Below are 17,358 nucleotides of genomic sequence, written 5' to 3'. Positions count from 1 at the left end.
GCTAGAAGTTAGCTAATAAGTATCTGGGCCTATTTAAAGTTAAATTAATAGTTAGAACGGCGGGGGTTACTTACTAACTAAACGTACTAACGTAGTATAGAATATATAATATATTTTATATATCCTTACTCGAGCCGTATTAATACCGTGAGGAAGCCCCTCGGAAGCCCTTACTTATCGGGGATATAAATAAGGAGCTACTTTACGAAGTAAAAGATATTATATAATATAGAGGGCCGAAGAGGAGGTAATAATACCTAATCTAGTAAAAAGGATATAATAGTAACAAAGATACGTAAGAGCTAGCTAGGTATATCGAAGACGTAGCGTTAATTAATATATATAAAAAATAAGTTTTAATTAGGTAGCGCGCCCTAGCTCCTAAAGAGCCTAATAACGTAGCGAACTAGCTACTAACAACGAAAAAAAGGGGCTATATAGCTATAACTAAGTAGCATAAACGCGCTAACTACTAACTATTTTTTTAATCCTTACGACGCGCGGAAGGACCGCCCTTATTTATAAAAGGACCGCCCTTACGTATAAAAGGGCCGCCCTAGCTATTATCCTAGGGGTCGTTACGGAAAAAATAATCTCTTTACTATTAGCAAATCTATAAATAATTAGCTACGAATACGGAGTATAAGCGGGGCGATTATATACTAGCTAAAATATTATTAGAGCGGCGCACTTTATTACGGATAGTACGAAGTAGTGCGATTATAACGTCGTTATAGGACGAAAACGTAGTACAGGAAGAGCTCGTAGTTATTTTATTATCGTTATTATTAATAACGAGGGTTAAGCGGGCCTCTTTACTAGCGCGCTTAAGCGCCCTCTATATATTACTAACGGTAATTCGGTAGGTCTATTAGAGCTATAGAATAATGTTAGCGACCTGAGTAGTAGCGATAATAAAGTAATAACGGAGCGACAAACTTCCGAATTATAGACGTTACTATTAGAGGCGAGTGCGGTACTTTAAAAGGTTCGTACTATAGATTCCGCGGACTTAGGGACCTAAGACGTTATTAATATAATACTCGGGAGAAGCGACGGAGTAATAATAGTACTAAGCGCTTATTATATCTTTATAAAAATAGTTTTGCGCGGCATACTTAATATAACGCATACTAAATCCTAAAGAAGTATTAAATAAAGGAGCGAACTAAGGGCTATAAATTACCGACCTAGCTAATTATAATACTCGGCTTTTAGATCGAGCGCTTTATACGTAATATAAGTAGGGTAGGGGAGCGGGCGTACCTAGCCAACCCCGATCTTCTTAGCGTTCGCCTTCTTTTTTTTTTTAATAAGAGTTTATAATAGTTAGTATAAGTAGCGTATAAGTAGCGATATATATACGAGGTTAGGGTAAGTAAAGGGGATATTAAGCTTCTTAAGTAAATTACTACTACGGCCGCTACTAAGCGTACCTATAGCGCTAACGACCGTTTTATTACTAATAGTAGCAACGCTACGATTAGGGGTTATAGTTATACTAAAACGAGTTAATAGTAATTACGGAACGACTTTAAAAAAGACTTACTTAGGCGCGGGGAGTATATAAGAATAGGGATCTAAGAGATATTCGTTAGCTATAATATCTACGTAACGAGGGAGTAGTACAGACGCTAATAAAAATAAAAGACTATATATAAAAAGGATAACTATAAATAAAAAAAAAGAAAAAAGGAATTCGGAATTATAATAGCTTAGAAAGGGGTTAATATTAGCGAATAAAAGTAGGGCGACGACTACCTAGGTACCGGTAGTCATAAGGACGGCTTATAAATAAGAGCGACCTAGGTATAGAATTATAGGGCTATTATCCGGAATAAGAGGTCTATACTTAGGCTAATAAGCGCCGCCTATACCCGCCCTCGTATTATATATCTAAGGACCTCTTAGGTAAGGGATTAATATAGCGTACGTAAACCGTAAGCGGGCTTCGGGACGAAGCCTAGGGGAGGGAGCACCCTATTAGGCCTCGCCGGTCAGGCCTCGTTAGTTAAGGGATAGCTTAGGGGGGTATAAAGAGGGGAACTAAGTAATAAAGGAGTAGCTTAGGTATATATAGAGCGCTAGTAGTATACCTCGAGGGAAGGGCAGATTTTAGTAATTCCTCTTTTAGACCCTAATAGCAGTTGGCCTCTGTGAGCTTCTTCCCTGTGTCGTACACCTATTGACACATTCCCAGGTACTCGCACGTGGAGTTGTGCACAGGCTTTGGTTATTTGAGAGACGACTTTGGGCAAACCTATTTTGCAGATACAGAACGTGTTTATGAGGCGGGCAGGTGGTTTGCCAAAATTCGACTCTTTTCCAAAATACGTTACGACGAGAATCTGACCAACAGGGTCAATCACATTTCGTTTGAGAAGAACGTCGCGTCTCTGATTCATGAGATGGTACATGCCTACCTACTAATGTTTGTTTGTCGAAGTCCTCAATGTAACAGGAATCTACTAAACACGACAGGCCTGACTGGCCATGGTCCAACATTCATGAAGATGTTTGGATTGATCATGGAAACTGTTCGAACATGGCATCCTTCCCTCGAGTACGTGGGTCAAGATAGATGCGATGAGGGCACATGTTTTGACAGAGTCAATCACGACCATGAGCAAAGAGCTATTGAGGCCTATAAGAAGACAGGCAAACATAAAGGATATCTTCCTCTGAGATCGGACAGCCCCAAAACGCTCATCCGGATCGTCAAAGAAGACCTCCCCAATGGAGATTGCTTCTTCCACGTGGTTTATTCTGACCCTCAACAGCAAATCGATCCAGACGCAGAGTACGTGGACGATGAGAACGATGGCGGTTATGACGACAGTGAGGAATATGAGGAGGATGAAGATGACGAGATGAATGATTTGTAGGAGGCCACAGATGGGTATGGCTCAGTCTGGCGTGGCAGTATTAGTGCGTTTGTAAACGGAGTTGGTAGGTGCGAACTTTGCATTCGGAAGGAAATGGAGGTTTCTGGTTTTTTGGGTTTGCTTTGATTCTTTGAAATTCAGATAGAGGAACTGCGTTGTTTTCTTCCGGTATGTTTCGGAGTGTTTCAAGATCATAGTTGCATTATTCCTTTATTCTGTCACCGCATGAATCCCCTTTTAGACCATGGACCTTTGGAGTCAGAGGTGGTGTTTCTTCTCCTTCTTTGATGCCGTCATTCAGCCTCCCTTAGCGGTTGTATTGTATTGACTCATAGTACCATTACTAAGGGCATCATTCTCCCTTCTTCATTCGTGACAGGTCTTATCTATACATCTATACAGCGTAAACATCATTTCAATCCATCACTCTATCCAGCCGGCATCCTCCCTATGCATCCGGCACGTACACGCCCTCCTTGCAGAGGACGACAATCTTCTTGAAGAACCGGCGCCATTCCAACGGGTCTCCCTTGATCTTCACGAACCGAATATCCAGCAGCTCCTGCTCCTCGGGCAGCTTGTGTTTGTCGACGTGAATCTCGCCATGCAGCGACTGTCGACGCGCGTCGAGCGTCTTGATCTTGATGATGATGATGTGGTCCGAGTACAGGTTCGGCGTGACGGGCGGCAGCGGGACGTTGAGCTGGTGCAGGGCGTCGCTGAGCATCTGCACGATGAGCTGGGGCGGCACGTGAGAGAAGAAGCGTGTGAGGGATTCGAATGGCACGATGTCGCGGAAGCGACGGGCCGCTTGGGTGAGTGTTAGAGGGACACCAGGGGTCTGCGAGAACTGGCTGATGGAAGGCTCCTCTGCGAGGGATTCCATGAACAAGCGTCGGTTGGCGACACCGCTCACACTTCGGGTCAGAGGTTGTGTGGAGGAGACGGCAATGGGGTTCATGACTTTGAGGGCAGGGCGCTCCCAGTCCCACGCGACGTCGTTGATGGGTGTTTCAGGCTGGGTGAAGGAGACCTTGCCGGCACTATCGATATCCATGGGATCACTGCTGGACGGGTTGCCTTGGGAGGCTGTAGGTTGCTGGTTGAAGTCGATCTTGAGACTTTCTAGCATCTGCGTGGCCAAGTTGATCGGGTCGGAAATCGTGCCGTCCGATGTCAAATGTGGGTTTTGCCTGGTATACCACGGGTGTTGTCGGATCTGTCGAAAAGAGAAGCGTTTGCTCGGGTCAATATTCATCATGCCTCGAAGTAGCGACAAGGTATCTGACGGTATCCTCCCCCAAAGCGCATCTGTGCTGCGGCCGTTCGTTCGCACGTACTCCTGGTACTCCCAACTACCTTTCGACGGCTCATCCCAGGGCGTGTTGCCAACCAAGAGTACGAAGAGAATAACACCGCATGACCAGATGTCAACGAGATCTGGCGAGTACTTGATTGCGTCCGGGGACGCCTTCTTCTCTGCCTTGCCGCACGCGAGGATCTCAGGCGCGATGTATGGTGGACTCCCGCAAAGGGTGGAACTCGTCTTTCGTTGACCCTTATACTCGAACATAGTTGACATGCCAAAGTCAGCGAGCTTCAGACTTCCCGTCTCGGATAGCAGAATGTTTTCAGGCTTCAGATCTCGGTGCGCCACGCCCTTTGAGTGGATAAAGCTCACGCCGCTGATGAGCTGCAGAAAGTAGAGATGAGCAATGTTCTCGTGAACGCCCACGTCTGCCTCAATCTTGTCGAAGAGGTCGCCTCCATCGGCAAACTCCATGGCAATCCATCGCCAATTGCTGTCCTCTCCCGAAGCGAACCACTCAATGATGTTCGGGTGCTGGCCGACATGTGAATGGAGTGACACCTCCATGAGGAGCTGCTTTGCCGACACGCGGCCATGCTTGACGGCGTAACCCTTGTGGATGAATTTGACAGCGAAGACGGGCGTGTTTGCGTCCAGAGGAACAGCTTTCTTGATTCTGGATGCCCACAGTCAGTGGCGGGGTTCATCGGACGTGAGGTTGAGGGGTAGAGTTCCTACGATGCATAAGCCCCTCGCCCAATAGTCTTTGAGATGACCCTGAAGGGCAAGTCGCTGGGCAGAGGGTCCAGCTGTGATTGCTGCATCTTTGCTGAGTGAGACGAGAAGTTCAGATGGTTTTGGGAGAGAGTCTGCGGCAGACTAATTCATGACTGAGACCGACCGAGCACAGGGGAAATGGAATGGCGAGTAGGGATATCGATTCACGGTGCTGTCAGGCAAACGATGCCAGGCAAAATGAAATGCATAGATGACGTATCAAGCTAGCGTAGGGCGAATTCCGCACAAAGGGTCCAAGGGTCCAGCGTCAACAAGAACTCACCATGTTGATTGAGGTGTGTGTCTTGGGTCGTTTGTCCCCCCGCGGTGGCACTTTGGAGCGCGTCTTGACCGCGTAAAGAGCTTTTGGCGTGTTTTGTTTGGAGTCATGGAAGGTGTTTCATTGCCGCCTGCATCAACGCGAATTCATTGGCCGATAAGCCCTCTTATCGCGGTTGCTGCAGTGTTGGTCAGGTAAACAGTCCGCCGCCACTGCTCCAACACACCCCTCCAAAGAAGCAGGATCCCTGCCCTATAGTGTCGCCGCTTTTGTGGCCAAAACTAACCTCCCACCAAGACCAACAAGCTGTCAAGTCACCTTGGAAGGTGATCACTAGCACCTCAATGATAACAGGTCTAGAAAATGAATTGCGATCTGATTATTGCATTCGCCAATCTAAGGCCTAGAAACCCCTCAGTCTCTCTCCCCTTTCCATTTCCGCCAAGAAATCAAACTGCAAACAACTGGAGCCCCAAACTCTCGTACGAGAGTTCAGCAATCGGATGCTGCGGCTGGCCAATTTGCGCAAGTCAGTGAAACTGTTCTCTCTGCTCTTTGGAACACAATTTTCGCGTAATGAAAGAACAGCGCTCCTGCCTCTGCCTCAGTTGATCACTGAGCCGCATCATAAAGCCTCCCTTAGACTCGGTTACGTCGGCGGCGCAATTCCCTGCAGTATGTTAGAATAGTAACTATGTAAACATGCCATTGCACTTACTTGGCCGTCTTGTTGGTTAGCCCATAGTCACATCGACAGGCCCAACAAATCTTGAAACGGCATTTGGGGCAGGTATGGATGTGCTTGGTTTGCATCCTCTTGCAGACGTCACAGCGGTGACCTGCTTCATAAAGCGTTTCCCACAAATAGTGGTTATGGAATCCGACCAAGCAAACGTTCGGGTCTCGCTTGTACTGCTTTGCTGTGGCAACTTCTTTCTTCTCGGCTGCTTTCTTTGGCAGAGCGACCTGAATTCCGGTGGGGCTGGTCGTATTGTGAGTTGTCTGCACACCGGATTGAGTGTTGTTCAATGACGGGGTCGAGACGATGACCTGGTGTTCGGTTGAGGAGTTTGTGGTACTTAGAAGTCTTGATTAAGTTAGTTTATCACTGAACTTTCGCCAGTTAGGTATAGGAAGGTGTGACTTACGCAGTTGCGCCATCTTCCTGAACACCGTGACGTGTACAAACACAGTCCTCCCGCAAGCAAAGATGTTTCATCTCCTCAATAGGTTCAGAATCGAACTCGATCAGATCTTCCTCAATAGGATCAGGATCGAACTCGATCAGATCTTCCTCAATAGGATCAGGATCGAACTCGATCAGATCTTCCTCAATAGGATCAGGACCGAGCTCGATCAGATCTTCCTCGTCCATCTTCTCAGATTGTCAGAAAAGCTGAAAATCAAACGATTAAGGACGATAGTGCGTAAAATAACACTAGACTTGTGAAGCTGAGGTGAGATAAGTTTGGAAGGTGTAGAAGTGGAAAAAAGAATTTAAGGGCAAGAAGGCCTGAGGAGAGATGGAAAAATAAAAAAAGGGAAGTGCAAAAGTGGGAAGGAGCGTGGCTTCCTTTACTGCCTTGTATAATGCTCTTTCTGAAGCACTTTATTCTGAAGTGAATATGCTGCAAAAGACAGGAAGCTTCACAGACTAGACTTATTTAACAAAGCCTATATTATGTGTGCTTCAGAACTCTCGCTTGACAGGTAAGCGTATTGCATACCTACGTAAAGCAGAAATGAACATTGGCATTAGACTCAGATTAAGTTCATCTCCTCAAAATGTGGTATATATACCAGCTTCGATATCACTTATACTTGAGCCTGCAGAGCAGATATGACTAGGGGTATTGTTGATCTTTGAACATGGTATCGATGCTTACGAGGACCGAAATTTGATGCCAAGGAAGGACATGAACACTAAGTACCTACTCAAGGAAGACGTTTTACTTATAGACACATAGTACAGGCTCTGTACTACAACTTTGCGGTTCAGGTGTTTCTAGTAGCTGATAATTGAATACATCATTTGCTATGACCTTGTGTTTGAGTGTACAATGCTTTCTTTTGGTTGGACACATTCATTGCTCAGCGGAAGAAACGTCCAGCTAGGTTTGTAGGATTGAAATAGCAAACGAGGTATCCCTCAAACTGCAGCACCATGGCCTTTGCCCAATTCACTAGGTATCACAAGGTGGCCAGTGATTCCGTAAATCACAGACGGCCAATCGCGAAGTACATACTCAATTGAAAACGCATGTCCAATCCGCTCTTGGAGAACAGAAACCTTTCATAAGTCATGGTTGATCCGGAGGAAATTATTAACGCATTGAAAGTTGAATTTGTCGTAAAAAAAGGTGCGATCAAGGCTCGAATTAAGATGTAAGGCAGGGTCGTCGCTTCGTACTCGCCGCTGACTTTGGTAACGGCAGCGACGACGCTAGTCCAAAAGCGGGTGCCAAAGTCAGCGCGTCGCCCAGGTACCAGCGTCTCCGATTCCCCATCCCTGCCCTTCTCGCCCTACAGAACAATTGCCTTCTGTTGTTCTTGACGCTGCAAGCTTCCAACCTCTCCCCTTGACCATCTTCCCGCACATTGCATTTCCCTGCACATAAGTACTGGCTGGCCGGATATCACCTTGCCTTAGCAAACACCTACCTGCTTCATCCCAGTTCTCATCCCAGCCTCCCAGCCTCAAGACGCCCCCTTCGCCTCGACCAGTGCTCTTTGCGATTGCTTCTTTCCACCTCACGACATTTGCGACAATGGACTACAGCATGGAGGACACCCAGAACTCCGCTCCCGGAAGCGTTCCAGCAGCCAAGATTGCTGGCGCCAGGAAGGGACCTGATGCCCAGAGCGTCACCAAGAGGTATGAATATCTCGTTGCAAGACGTTGCCCTCTCATCTACGACCAGACGGACTAATTTCATGACTACAGATTGCAGACGGAATTGATGCAGCTTATGACTTCTCCCGCTCCCGGCGTCTCAGCATTCCCTTCGGCAGACGGCAACCTCATGTCGTGGACGGCGACGATTGAGGGACCCGAACAGACTCCCTACGCTGGCCTGACGCTCAAGCTCAGCTTGTCGTTCCCCAACAACTACCCCTACGCTGCGCCAACGGTGCTCTTCACGACGCCTATCTACCACCCTAACTTCGACTTCTCTGGCCGCATCTGCTTGGATATCCTCAAGGACAAGTGGACACCCGCCTATAACATTCAAACTGTACTCCTCAGTTTGCAGAGTCTGCTGGGCGAGCCAAACAAGTGAGTTGCCCCGGCAAAAAGTGGTTCGTTTGCCAATGCTAATATGGAGTCAGCGCTTCTCCTCTCAACGGCGAGGCCGCAGAGTTGTGGGACAAGGACCCCGAAGAGTTCAAGCGTAAGGTCCTCGCTCGTCACCGCGATGTTGAGGACGAGTGAGCGCGGGCTTGCTTGTGGATGACACGAGGATGAGAAAACATTGTTTCGAGCACTGGAGAATTGGAGTCTATCATGTATGATTACGGGCCGGTTGTTTTGGAACTCTTTTTGTTAGGAATTGGACTGCATTGCGTGGTCGGGACTTGGCCTTCAGGATTGGGTATATCCTGTTCATCTGCTTCTGGCAGACCGCGACCAAGACGATAAAAAAAGAAGACCCTGTTGGACGATGTGTTACAAGAACCACAAGAGATTGATGATGTCCCAAAAAGCCTTCGTCATCGTTCACCATTGCCTGACACATACGCAACGCTTCCTTCGCGCGCACTTTGGCGCAGACAAAAAATAACATTCCACCACATCGCGGGGTCCAATACTAGTAAAAAGTCGTCGAAGTCGTGTGGGGAATCAAGCGTTGTTCACATTTCCGTCGATTTTGTATGTGAGACTAGAATGCCGAATGCAACTCCGATGCCTTTATGCCGCCCTGAAACCATCCCAAAGAGAACTTTTTACTCCTCAACGACAACAGTCTGGAGACCCTTGGGGTTCTTGACGTTGACGGCCTGGACGTAGCTGTACAGCTTCTCCTTGGCACCCTCCTCGTCGTTTCGTCTGCGGGAGATGCGGATGCGGAGTCTGTAGGGAACGCCCTTAATGCCCTGCTCCCAAACCTTCTTGTTCAGCTGGGGGTCAACGCGGACGTCGGAGGTACCCTATACGAATCACAAGGTTAGTGAGCATTCTTATGGTATCTATCCATGTAGTGTGGTTCGATATGGGACCGATTGGTGTTGTAGGGTCTTGGATGCAAAATTTCGGGATGGGTTCGAGAGGGACAAGCAAGACGTACCATGGCCTGGAGAGCGAAAGCCTTGATCTCCTTGATGGCACGGGGAGCGCGCTTCTTGAAGGAAACGCCGTGGAGCTACAGAGCAAAAATTGTCAGCATTGCTATGCTATGCTACCGGATCGCCATCGTGGGCCATTGAATTCGCTGTCGACGGCGGCGTCCTTTTTTTTTCTCTCCTCGGGGAAATACTAACGCGCTTGTGCATGTGGACGGTGTACTCGCGAGCGACGACATCAGCGATGGCGGAACGCTGCTTTCCGGCGGGCTTCTTCTGCTTGGTCGACATTTTGGCGGTACCTCTCGTTGGGCGGTTCGGTCGTCGGGATCGCGGAGTCGAATTGTCTAAGAAGTTGTCGATGTGATGGTTTTGCGTAGTCCGGCAGGTCATCCCACAAAATGTGAAGCGAGAAATTGCAAGCCCTACCTGCTTTTCCGTGGCTGAGGCGGGGCCTGTGCTTGTGGCTGGGTAGCTGAGGTAATGCGGCGTTTTCTTTCCACCCGTCCCTCTTTTCTCGAGATGGGGCACGTGACGTTGCTCAAGAAAGCGTCTGAGTGCCTGAGAAGCTAAGGCGCTGCAGTGAAGTGGACTCGTGTGTGGGTGGAACCACATTGACAGTGGGAAAGCGCGCTTTTTCGGAGGAAAGTACGTAGAGGTGGGTCGTACCCCCCCTGACCAGACAACCTGAACGAAATTAGTGTCTGGGTCTGAGTGCTTGCTTGATCTGCTGTTATGCCGTATCCCAACGGCATCCAAGACTCAAGCCATCACGCCTTGCAGCGCCATCGTCAATCACACTGACGCTGTCAGTTTGCGCCGTGCGCGATCCTTCCCTTCTTACGCTCGTTCAGTACACAAACCGACCTGGGGGAAGCCTAGCAACCGACGAGTAGACAGCCGCGCTACGACCGAACCTTTGCGGAGTGCACCTGCCAAACCTCATCTACGATATCCGTACCGCGCCTCTCCGACGACCAAACTTCGACTTCGCACCACCCGACGACAGCGACTCTGTCTGCCGCCGTTTCCTTCTCGTCCGACTTCTCTTCATCAATCACTACACAATTCCGATTTCGTTTCTCGATTCTTCTCGCGAATCCAACCCGCTCGATATCATGGAGGACCGATCAACTGGGGCCTCCGGCTCGCCATCTCCTCAGCCAGACCTGCACCGGAACCGATTGCCGACTCTGTTTGAGGTCTTGAGTCGTCGAACCCTGCCACCCGTCGACCTCTTCTCGTTCTACATTTTCATGAGAGATCAGCAAAAATCCGTCGATTATCTCGATTTCTGGTATTTGCAAATGGCTTCCCAGAATCACGCGTCTGTTCACTAACGAAGGATAGGCTCGATGTTGCTCAGCACATGTCCTTGTGCCGCCACTATGTGCGCGAACTCCGCAGATCCGTCCTAGTTGGAACACCTGACTTGGATAAGTCGGGCTCCAAGCGGTCTTCTCAGATCTTGGATGGACTTGGTGACATGAGCCATTCCGCCGCCGGCCCATCAATGTATGCCACTGAGAAGGAGAAGAACCAGGATGCACAGATGTCGGCCTACCTGAGAGAAGAGGCCCAAGACTCCCCTCAAAGCAGCACTGGAGAGCATCGCAGCCGTCCCAGTGGGGCTTTCAGCACTCCGCGCGACCTGACGACAGATTCCAACTCTCCCGCACACACCGTCGCGAGACAGGATATCCGGGCTTCGGCGGAGAAGATCCTCTACACCTTCCTCCTTCCGGGCGCAGAGCGTGAAATCATTCTTCCAGGCTCCATTACTCAGGACGTCACGACTTCCATTGAGGACTTTGGTAGAGACGATCCAGAGGTGTTTGACGTTGCCAAGGACTACGTCTTTCAGGCTATGGAACGCGATGCCTTCCCCAACTTCTTGAGAATGAAGGCCCTTGGCAACCTCATCCCGACCACTCTACAGATCAGAATGATTGTTGGTCTTTTGGCCATGTTTGGTGGCTTCTGGGCTGCTTTTATTCTCATCTTCCTCAATGCCCCTCGAACTACCAGATGCTGGGTGAGTCTATGCATGATCTCATATGTGAACTTCGCCTGCTAACCTATCTTTCAGCTTATCCTTCCATTCACTGTTGGTGTCTACTTCCTCGCATCATACCAGTACTCTCTGGATCCTGTCCTCGCTCTCATCGGCCTCAGCGAGTACACGCCGTTCAACTTCTCTCGAATTCGTGAGCCCTACGTTCGTAAGCTCCTTGCTAAGCGGTCTATCATGGTCCTCGCCGTCACAATTTTAATCGACGCCGCGCTCTGTGTGCTTTTCATCCTTGTCCCCGGCAAACGGTTGTAAAATGCCTTGTTTTATCCTGGACAACAAACAAAGGATGTGTTGCAATACCCCAAACACAACAACAATGCGGCCTCGGTCTACATCACGGATGTAATAATATGGACGCTTTGTCTCCCACGGAGAGAGCTCTTACGAACGTTACGACCCCAAAGATTTTGAGCGACAGAGTTTCCCAAATTTTCGGTTTTGATTCGGTCTTCCATTCAGGATACCAGAGAGGCACGGCGTAGGGACAGTCGAGGCCCCCAAGGGGACATAGCCTCGCACACGGCGTTCAACAAGGGACAGATTTAATTTCTTTTCAATGTACACAAGGCATTGGTGTATCATTATCGACATTGCGAGAATCAACACTGGAATCCTCGCCACCGAAGGCAGGTGAAACTGCAAGGCGGCAGAGGAAGAGGCAGAGGAGAGGCGACAGGAGACTTTTGGCTTCGACACATTCATTCACTTTCTACATTCCCTTAAATTTTATCAATGGCACGCTAGATAGGCATCACAGAACAGGAAAGGGCGGAGATTAATCTCTGTCAGTATTATCGAATTCGATCTTGCCTGTATTTATTGAGTTCTCATAATGTATCGTGATAATGCCTGTGCTACTTTTCGGCTGTTTCCCCTTGAGCCATCATCCTATGCCACGTCCTGACCGTCTGTCATGCGCCACCGAGCCTCCAACGAGGTCCCTGGCCGATGGTCCCCCGAGTGTAACGCCGGGACAAGTGTCCCCGAGACGAGACTGGAAGTACCCTCTACATCTCCAGCTTTCCCATCCACCAACTAATCCACTAAAGCTTCCGTCGGCTAGCACGCTTCTTCTCCTGCTCATCATCCTCCTCGTCCACGTCCATGGCCTCGTCGTCAATCTCCTCCGTGTTGTCCATCATGCTGGTGCTACCCCGCTTGTTGTACCGCTGCGCCCTAGACGTGTGGCCCAAGAAGCCGCCTACCCTCTCTCCACTACTGCTGCCGCCGTGCTGTGCGTGACCGACAGCGAGCTTCCTGCCTCCCGCACCACCCGTCTCGGGATCCTTCTTGACGTCCTCGACGAGCTTGGCCAGACGGGCGTCCTGCGCGGCCTTTTCGCGCTGGCGGCGGGCGGCGGCGTCGCGGATGCCTGCGATCTGGGACTCGAGGTCGCCGAGGGTGGATTCGCAGCGGCTGGACCAGGCGCGGAGGGCGGCGATCATGGGCGGGACGGCTCCCGGGGCGAGGTCGCGGAGGGCGGCGAGGGAGTTCACCTGGACGACTTGGCGGTGAGGGTCGAGGGTTGCGTCGAGGAGGCCGGCGTAGATTGCGGAGATGACGAGGTCTTCCAGGGCGCGGGTGGAGGGGAGGTCGAGGGCGGACTGGAGGGCTGCGTAAGTCAGGTTCGAGCGGTCGCGGGCCAGTGTCAAGAGGGAGAGCTGGCGGAGTTTGAGGGTTTGGGCATCGTTGAGCTGGGGGAGGCCCGATGCCGAGGCGGATTGGTAGGTGGCGTAGGTGCCGTGGGAGAAGAGCTCGAGGAGGCGGAGGTGCGGTTCGAAGTCGGGGGACTGGGCGAGGGCTTGGATTTGCGGGGTCTCGAGGAGCTCTGTGAAGAGGAAGGTGTTTGGATTTGATGTTGCGCGGGTGACGAGGTCGGCTGCGGCGCGGGGGGATGTTGCTGACTTGCTCAGGGCCAGGAAGGGCTGTTGTTGGGAGGTTGTTAGCATTTGCGTCCGAAGATGAGCAGAATGTGTAGTTTTGTTTTGGGCGGCTTACCTCGAGAGCATTGAGAGCTTTGGTCTGCTCCATCGTGAGAGCTGCTCGTCTGTGATGTTCACGAAGCTCCGAGGTGGGGTACTACTGCTGTAGGAGTAGCTGTCGTCACTACCTGCAATAGCACAATGTGGGGTTAGGTTGACGAGGCTGAAGGTAGGTTGGTCCAACTCGCTGGGGATCGGACGAGACGAGGCTGAGAAGGAAGGTCGCTTTCAGAGGATGCTACCGTACCTCTCTGTCGTGTCGTCAGAGGTTGGCAAATCGTAAGGGTGTGAGGAAGCGAAGGGGGTTTGGTTCGTTTGTGGTGTGTTTCCTTTGGAGATCGTTCTGAGGACGAAGCTTGTGTCAGATTCGTTTGAGGTGCCCGTCCAGACAGGGCCGCTGCAAGAGCGAATGGGGACGCTGCCACAGAGGTCGGGTGCCTTAGTGGCGCGGGGCAAAGTGTGTTCGGGGGCACCTGGCAGGGTGCTGGTGGGGTCGACACATCTTACGGAGTAAGCCCAGGTATCTTACCTAACCTAACGTGTTAACCTCAGTAACCTTACCTAAGGCAAGCATTTTCGAGGCGCACCTTAAGTCGAGGCCGGATGGGGCATCCCGCACCAGCCGGGCCGCTGACGGGAATTGGAATGGAAGCTCTTCTGCATTCCCTCCAGTGGTCTCACTTCAGGTTGGACAAGAAAGGAGCGTGGCAGATAACTGGTCTCTTTGCCTCCATACCGTTGACCAGGAGCCATGGCGAGACTGGCAATGATCGTTTCCTCATGAATTGGTCTGAAGCCAAAACGGCTTCGAGAAGCAACCGTGGGAAGTTGGAGCCGAAGCTTGGCGATATGATCTTACAAGGAACTGGGTTTCTTTACGAAAATCTCCCGAAGATCAATTGGCATCCGCAGCCACATGCCATCATTCTTTCACTCTTGCTGCAATACTGCTGCATGCCATTTTACCTTCCATATTCGGGTGGTTTTGAAGGATATCGAATCCATTGCAGATATGGATGATGGGTTATGCAGCTTACGTTGCAGCTTGGCACAGGTAGTAAGTCGAATCAGCGTCGTAACCCCTCTCTTCAGAAGCCTGCATCGTACGTTATCGATATCAGACTGGACTTTTGTCCCTTGTTGTTGACATCGAAATGTGTATTAAGGTTTGTTGCCGGCGGTCTGGAAAAGAGAAGTTGACAGAATTGTTTGGTCGGTCCGTCGAAAACTCAAAATAAAGTCATGGTGGAAGTCGGGTCTTAGGAATGACAGACCGATAACGAGTACAATGTGAAATCGAAAGACACAGACTTGCGTACGGATTGAGTCTGACGAAGATCAGTCCATAGGAATAAAGATCAGAGCCACGAATCAATCATATGCCGCCGTCATCGCTGTTCAGTCTTGTGGATTTGCAATTCTCATGTGTTCAGTTCAAGAGACACGGAACACGGCTCTCAGGAGCATGAAGCATAGCGCCCACAGTTCCCACTCCGAGACGCGCCGGATCTAAACCGTCCAATGGAGAGTTAGGATGGACTGGTTTCTGGCGAGCCAGTCACCCAGAATGCTAGGCTGGTCTGAGGCTGAAGCTCAATCCGAACCCAGGAGTCCCCTTGGACCCTAAAAAACTGCCTCAAGTGACCGTGCCCCCCGAATGTTTCGTTAGCTAAGCTCAGGACTCAGGTGCGTCGTCGTGTTCCGTTCCTCGCGCAGGCGCTCCCTCGACCCCGGACGAGGAAAAGCGAGAGGTGTGTCTGTGTGTACCGATAGATACGAAGGTTGTAGTGAGCGACGGAGCGTGGCAATGAGTTCCGGCACCCATCAGCTCAGCTTACCCAAGTCCAGTCAGTTGAAGCCAGTCAGCCCAGTCAGTCTTACGTGCTGCCCCCGGGAAGTGCCATGAATAGTCTTCCTGTGGAAAATGCACAGCCGGACCTAGCCCTGACTCGATGTCTCACCGGTCAAGGAATGGTATCCATAGTCGTACACCTATCCGCAAAGAAGAGGTCTTCAAGTCCTCGTGGATGATGGGCAGTAAATGAACCTGTGAGCGATGTGACATCTGACATATTGGTACTGCGTAGATGGGCGGTGCGCCAGACAAGGAGCGGATAGATATTGGTTGATCTGGACGAGTCGAGGTTAGTGCGAGGTTCTCGCGATCCCCCCACTGATCTCTTTTTGGCCCAGAAATAGACCAAGGGCGCAAAGTGGTCAAAAGGAGATGGAAGGAGAGAAGTGAGAGGGGGGCCCCGGGGCAGGTGTGGCGCCCGAGCACCGAAAGGTGCAGTGCCGGCTGGGATCACCCGTGCGAATCTCGTTGGTCACTTCGGCCACGCCCGTCGGTTCGTCGTCGACACAATTCTATCCGTACTCCTTCTTTCCAGTGTACACAGAAACTCTTTCTCTTGTGCGTCTCGTTCTTCAAGATCGACTCGTGGCAATGATGCGAAGACTCGCGGCGCCAGGTGACGGTTTTGGTGTAGCCCATGAGGTAATCAGTGACCTTAGTCAGGGGCGAAGCTCGGGAGCAACACAAAAAAGAGACTCGGGGTTCAGGAGGCGTCACTGGAAAACAATTAACAGAAGCCAAGATCAGGATAAGAGCAGGGGCAAAGGTCATGTTGCTGGAGTCCTAACTGCAAAAAGCAATAGAAGAAACCCAAGCGCACGAGCCCCCAAAACGAATGCAGCCGTTGTCGGTCTTGGAATATGAAATAAGGAATCTGGCAACACTAAACAGTTCTGTCATGGCTGGAATTGGCGCTGAGAGCGTTGCAGTTTTGCAGTTGGCGTCGCAATTGCGCCCAGGAGTTGTTCAATGTTCCGTTCCAAGTGTCCACACACACAGCACAGGCAGAGAGACACAGACACAGACAGTCAGACGCACCAGCAGCAGGAGCAGCAGTAGCAAGCGCACACCCCCTTCGGGCCATTGGGGCCACTTCCCTCCCACACACCCCGGTTGCCAGTCCCACGATTGCGCCAGATGATTACCTTAGATCCCGGCTACACCGCGCGCACCCACACGCCGCTGTTCCGTCTTCTTCTCCTGGCCCTGCAGCCCACCTACCTTACCTTACGGATACCTTGCCTTACCTTACTTTTGTTGCAACGTACGAAGTACTCCCCCCCCCCCAGTCAAGCAGTGCTGATGCTGGTTTGTAACTTTGCTTCACTGGCCGCTGCTACTACCGCTGCATTGCATCCTGGTGTGGACATTCCCACACTCCTTCCACTCCCACTCCCATCAGTCCCATGGGCGGCGGACCTTCAGTCCCATTCCTGCCGATCCACGAAACTTTGGCTGACAAAAGCCGACCTTCCGTTTCCGTCCCCCCCCCAAGCCTCTCTCTCGCCTTCCATTCTGCCCATCGTGCCATTGATTGCCGCCGTTCTTCTTCTAGCCTCCCGGGCCCTTGATTCTTAATCCTACCTTGACCCGGCTTCTTTTTTGCGCGCTACCTTACTCAACTCACGTACGTACGCTTACTTTTACGCACCAACATACTCTCTCCATACGCATACACGAACACGTAGACTCGTACACTCAAACACCACGATACCCACCTTTTCAGTATCCGTACATAGTACTCGGAAGCCGGTCTTCTGGAGCATTTCCCGAAAGTCTCTCTCTTCCAGCTTTACCTCGAGTCCTTGCTTCGTCTCGACTTCGATCCCGTCTTCGAATAATCTCCCGAAAAAAGACTCCCCTACCTCTCTATGGACAGCTAGCACTATCATGAAAGATTGGTGCTAGATAAGCT

The 17,358-nt window shown here is 50.6% G+C and overlaps 8 protein-coding genes across 8 annotated transcripts; 4 read left to right on the top strand and 4 right to left on the bottom strand.

Moving 5' to 3' along the window:
• Positions 1-2,507: 2,507 nt before the first annotated feature.
• On the top strand, positions 2,508-2,885 carry CLUP02_13959 (uncharacterized protein; the record flags this gene model as incomplete). The annotated part of the gene is made up of 1 exon (XM_049292894.1): positions 2,508-2,885. The coding sequence occupies one exon, from the start codon at positions 2,508-2,510 to the stop codon at positions 2,883-2,885; it is 378 nt and encodes a 125-aa protein (XP_049150040.1).
• Positions 2,886-3,333: 448 nt separating this feature from the next.
• CLUP02_13958 (uncharacterized protein) lies at positions 3,334-6,626 on the bottom strand (the record flags this gene model as incomplete). The annotated part of the gene is made up of 9 exons (XM_049292893.1): positions 3,334-4,870; positions 4,933-5,073; positions 5,140-5,195; positions 5,255-5,334; positions 5,392-5,429; positions 5,545-5,626; positions 5,738-5,850; positions 5,970-6,338; positions 6,400-6,626. The coding sequence occupies 9 exons, from the start codon at positions 6,624-6,626 to the stop codon at positions 3,334-3,336; spliced, it is 2,643 nt and encodes an 880-aa protein (XP_049150039.1).
• Positions 6,627-8,019: 1,393 nt separating this feature from the next.
• On the top strand, positions 8,020-8,684 carry CLUP02_13957 (ubiquitin-conjugating enzyme; the record flags this gene model as incomplete). Its single annotated transcript, XM_049292892.1, has 3 exons — positions 8,020-8,126; positions 8,196-8,528; positions 8,582-8,684. 3 exons carry the CDS (start codon positions 8,020-8,022, stop codon positions 8,682-8,684), a joined length of 543 nt encoding a protein of 180 aa, XP_049150038.1.
• Positions 8,685-9,196: 512 nt separating this feature from the next.
• CLUP02_13956 (50S ribosomal protein L31e) lies at positions 9,197-9,823 on the bottom strand (the record flags this gene model as incomplete). Its single annotated transcript, XM_049292891.1, has 3 exons — positions 9,197-9,400; positions 9,538-9,612; positions 9,731-9,823. 3 exons carry the CDS (start codon positions 9,821-9,823, stop codon positions 9,197-9,199), a joined length of 372 nt encoding a protein of 123 aa, XP_049150037.1.
• Positions 9,824-10,054: 231 nt separating this feature from the next.
• Positions 10,055-12,240, top strand: CLUP02_13955 (uncharacterized protein; the record flags this gene model as incomplete). The annotated part of the gene is made up of 9 exons (XM_049292890.1): positions 10,055-10,083; positions 10,162-10,180; positions 10,234-10,353; positions 10,429-10,859; positions 10,883-11,567; positions 11,622-11,837; positions 11,892-11,948; positions 12,011-12,084; positions 12,174-12,240. The coding sequence occupies 9 exons, from the start codon at positions 10,055-10,057 to the stop codon at positions 12,238-12,240; spliced, it is 1,698 nt and encodes a 565-aa protein (XP_049150036.1).
• Positions 12,241-12,649: 409 nt separating this feature from the next.
• On the bottom strand, positions 12,650-13,637 carry CLUP02_13954 (PCI domain-containing protein; the record flags this gene model as incomplete). Its single annotated transcript, XM_049292889.1, has 2 exons — positions 12,650-13,531; positions 13,605-13,637. 2 exons carry the CDS (start codon positions 13,635-13,637, stop codon positions 12,650-12,652), a joined length of 915 nt encoding a protein of 304 aa, XP_049150035.1.
• Positions 13,638-15,545: 1,908 nt separating this feature from the next.
• Positions 15,546-16,214, bottom strand: CLUP02_13953 (uncharacterized protein; the record flags this gene model as incomplete). The annotated part of the gene is made up of 2 exons (XM_049292888.1): positions 15,546-15,718; positions 15,950-16,214. 2 exons carry the CDS (start codon positions 16,212-16,214, stop codon positions 15,546-15,548), a joined length of 438 nt encoding a protein of 145 aa, XP_049150034.1.
• A 127-nt stretch (positions 16,215-16,341) lies between these two features.
• CLUP02_13952 (uncharacterized protein) lies at positions 16,342-17,351 on the top strand (the record flags this gene model as incomplete). The annotated part of the gene is made up of 5 exons (XM_049292887.1): positions 16,342-16,379; positions 16,448-16,498; positions 16,564-16,632; positions 16,733-16,924; positions 17,132-17,351. The coding sequence occupies 5 exons, from the start codon at positions 16,342-16,344 to the stop codon at positions 17,349-17,351; spliced, it is 570 nt and encodes a 189-aa protein (XP_049150033.1).
• Between the last annotated feature and the right edge of the window lie 7 nt (positions 17,352-17,358).

The sequence above is a fragment of the Colletotrichum lupini genome, chromosome 7 (assembly GCF_023278565.1).
Source record: "Colletotrichum lupini chromosome 7, complete sequence".
Classification (NCBI taxonomy): Eukaryota; Fungi; Ascomycota; class Sordariomycetes; order Glomerellales; family Glomerellaceae; genus Colletotrichum; species Colletotrichum lupini.
Note: the sequence above shows the minus strand (reverse complement) of the source record. Positions and strands in the feature narration are given on the sequence as shown.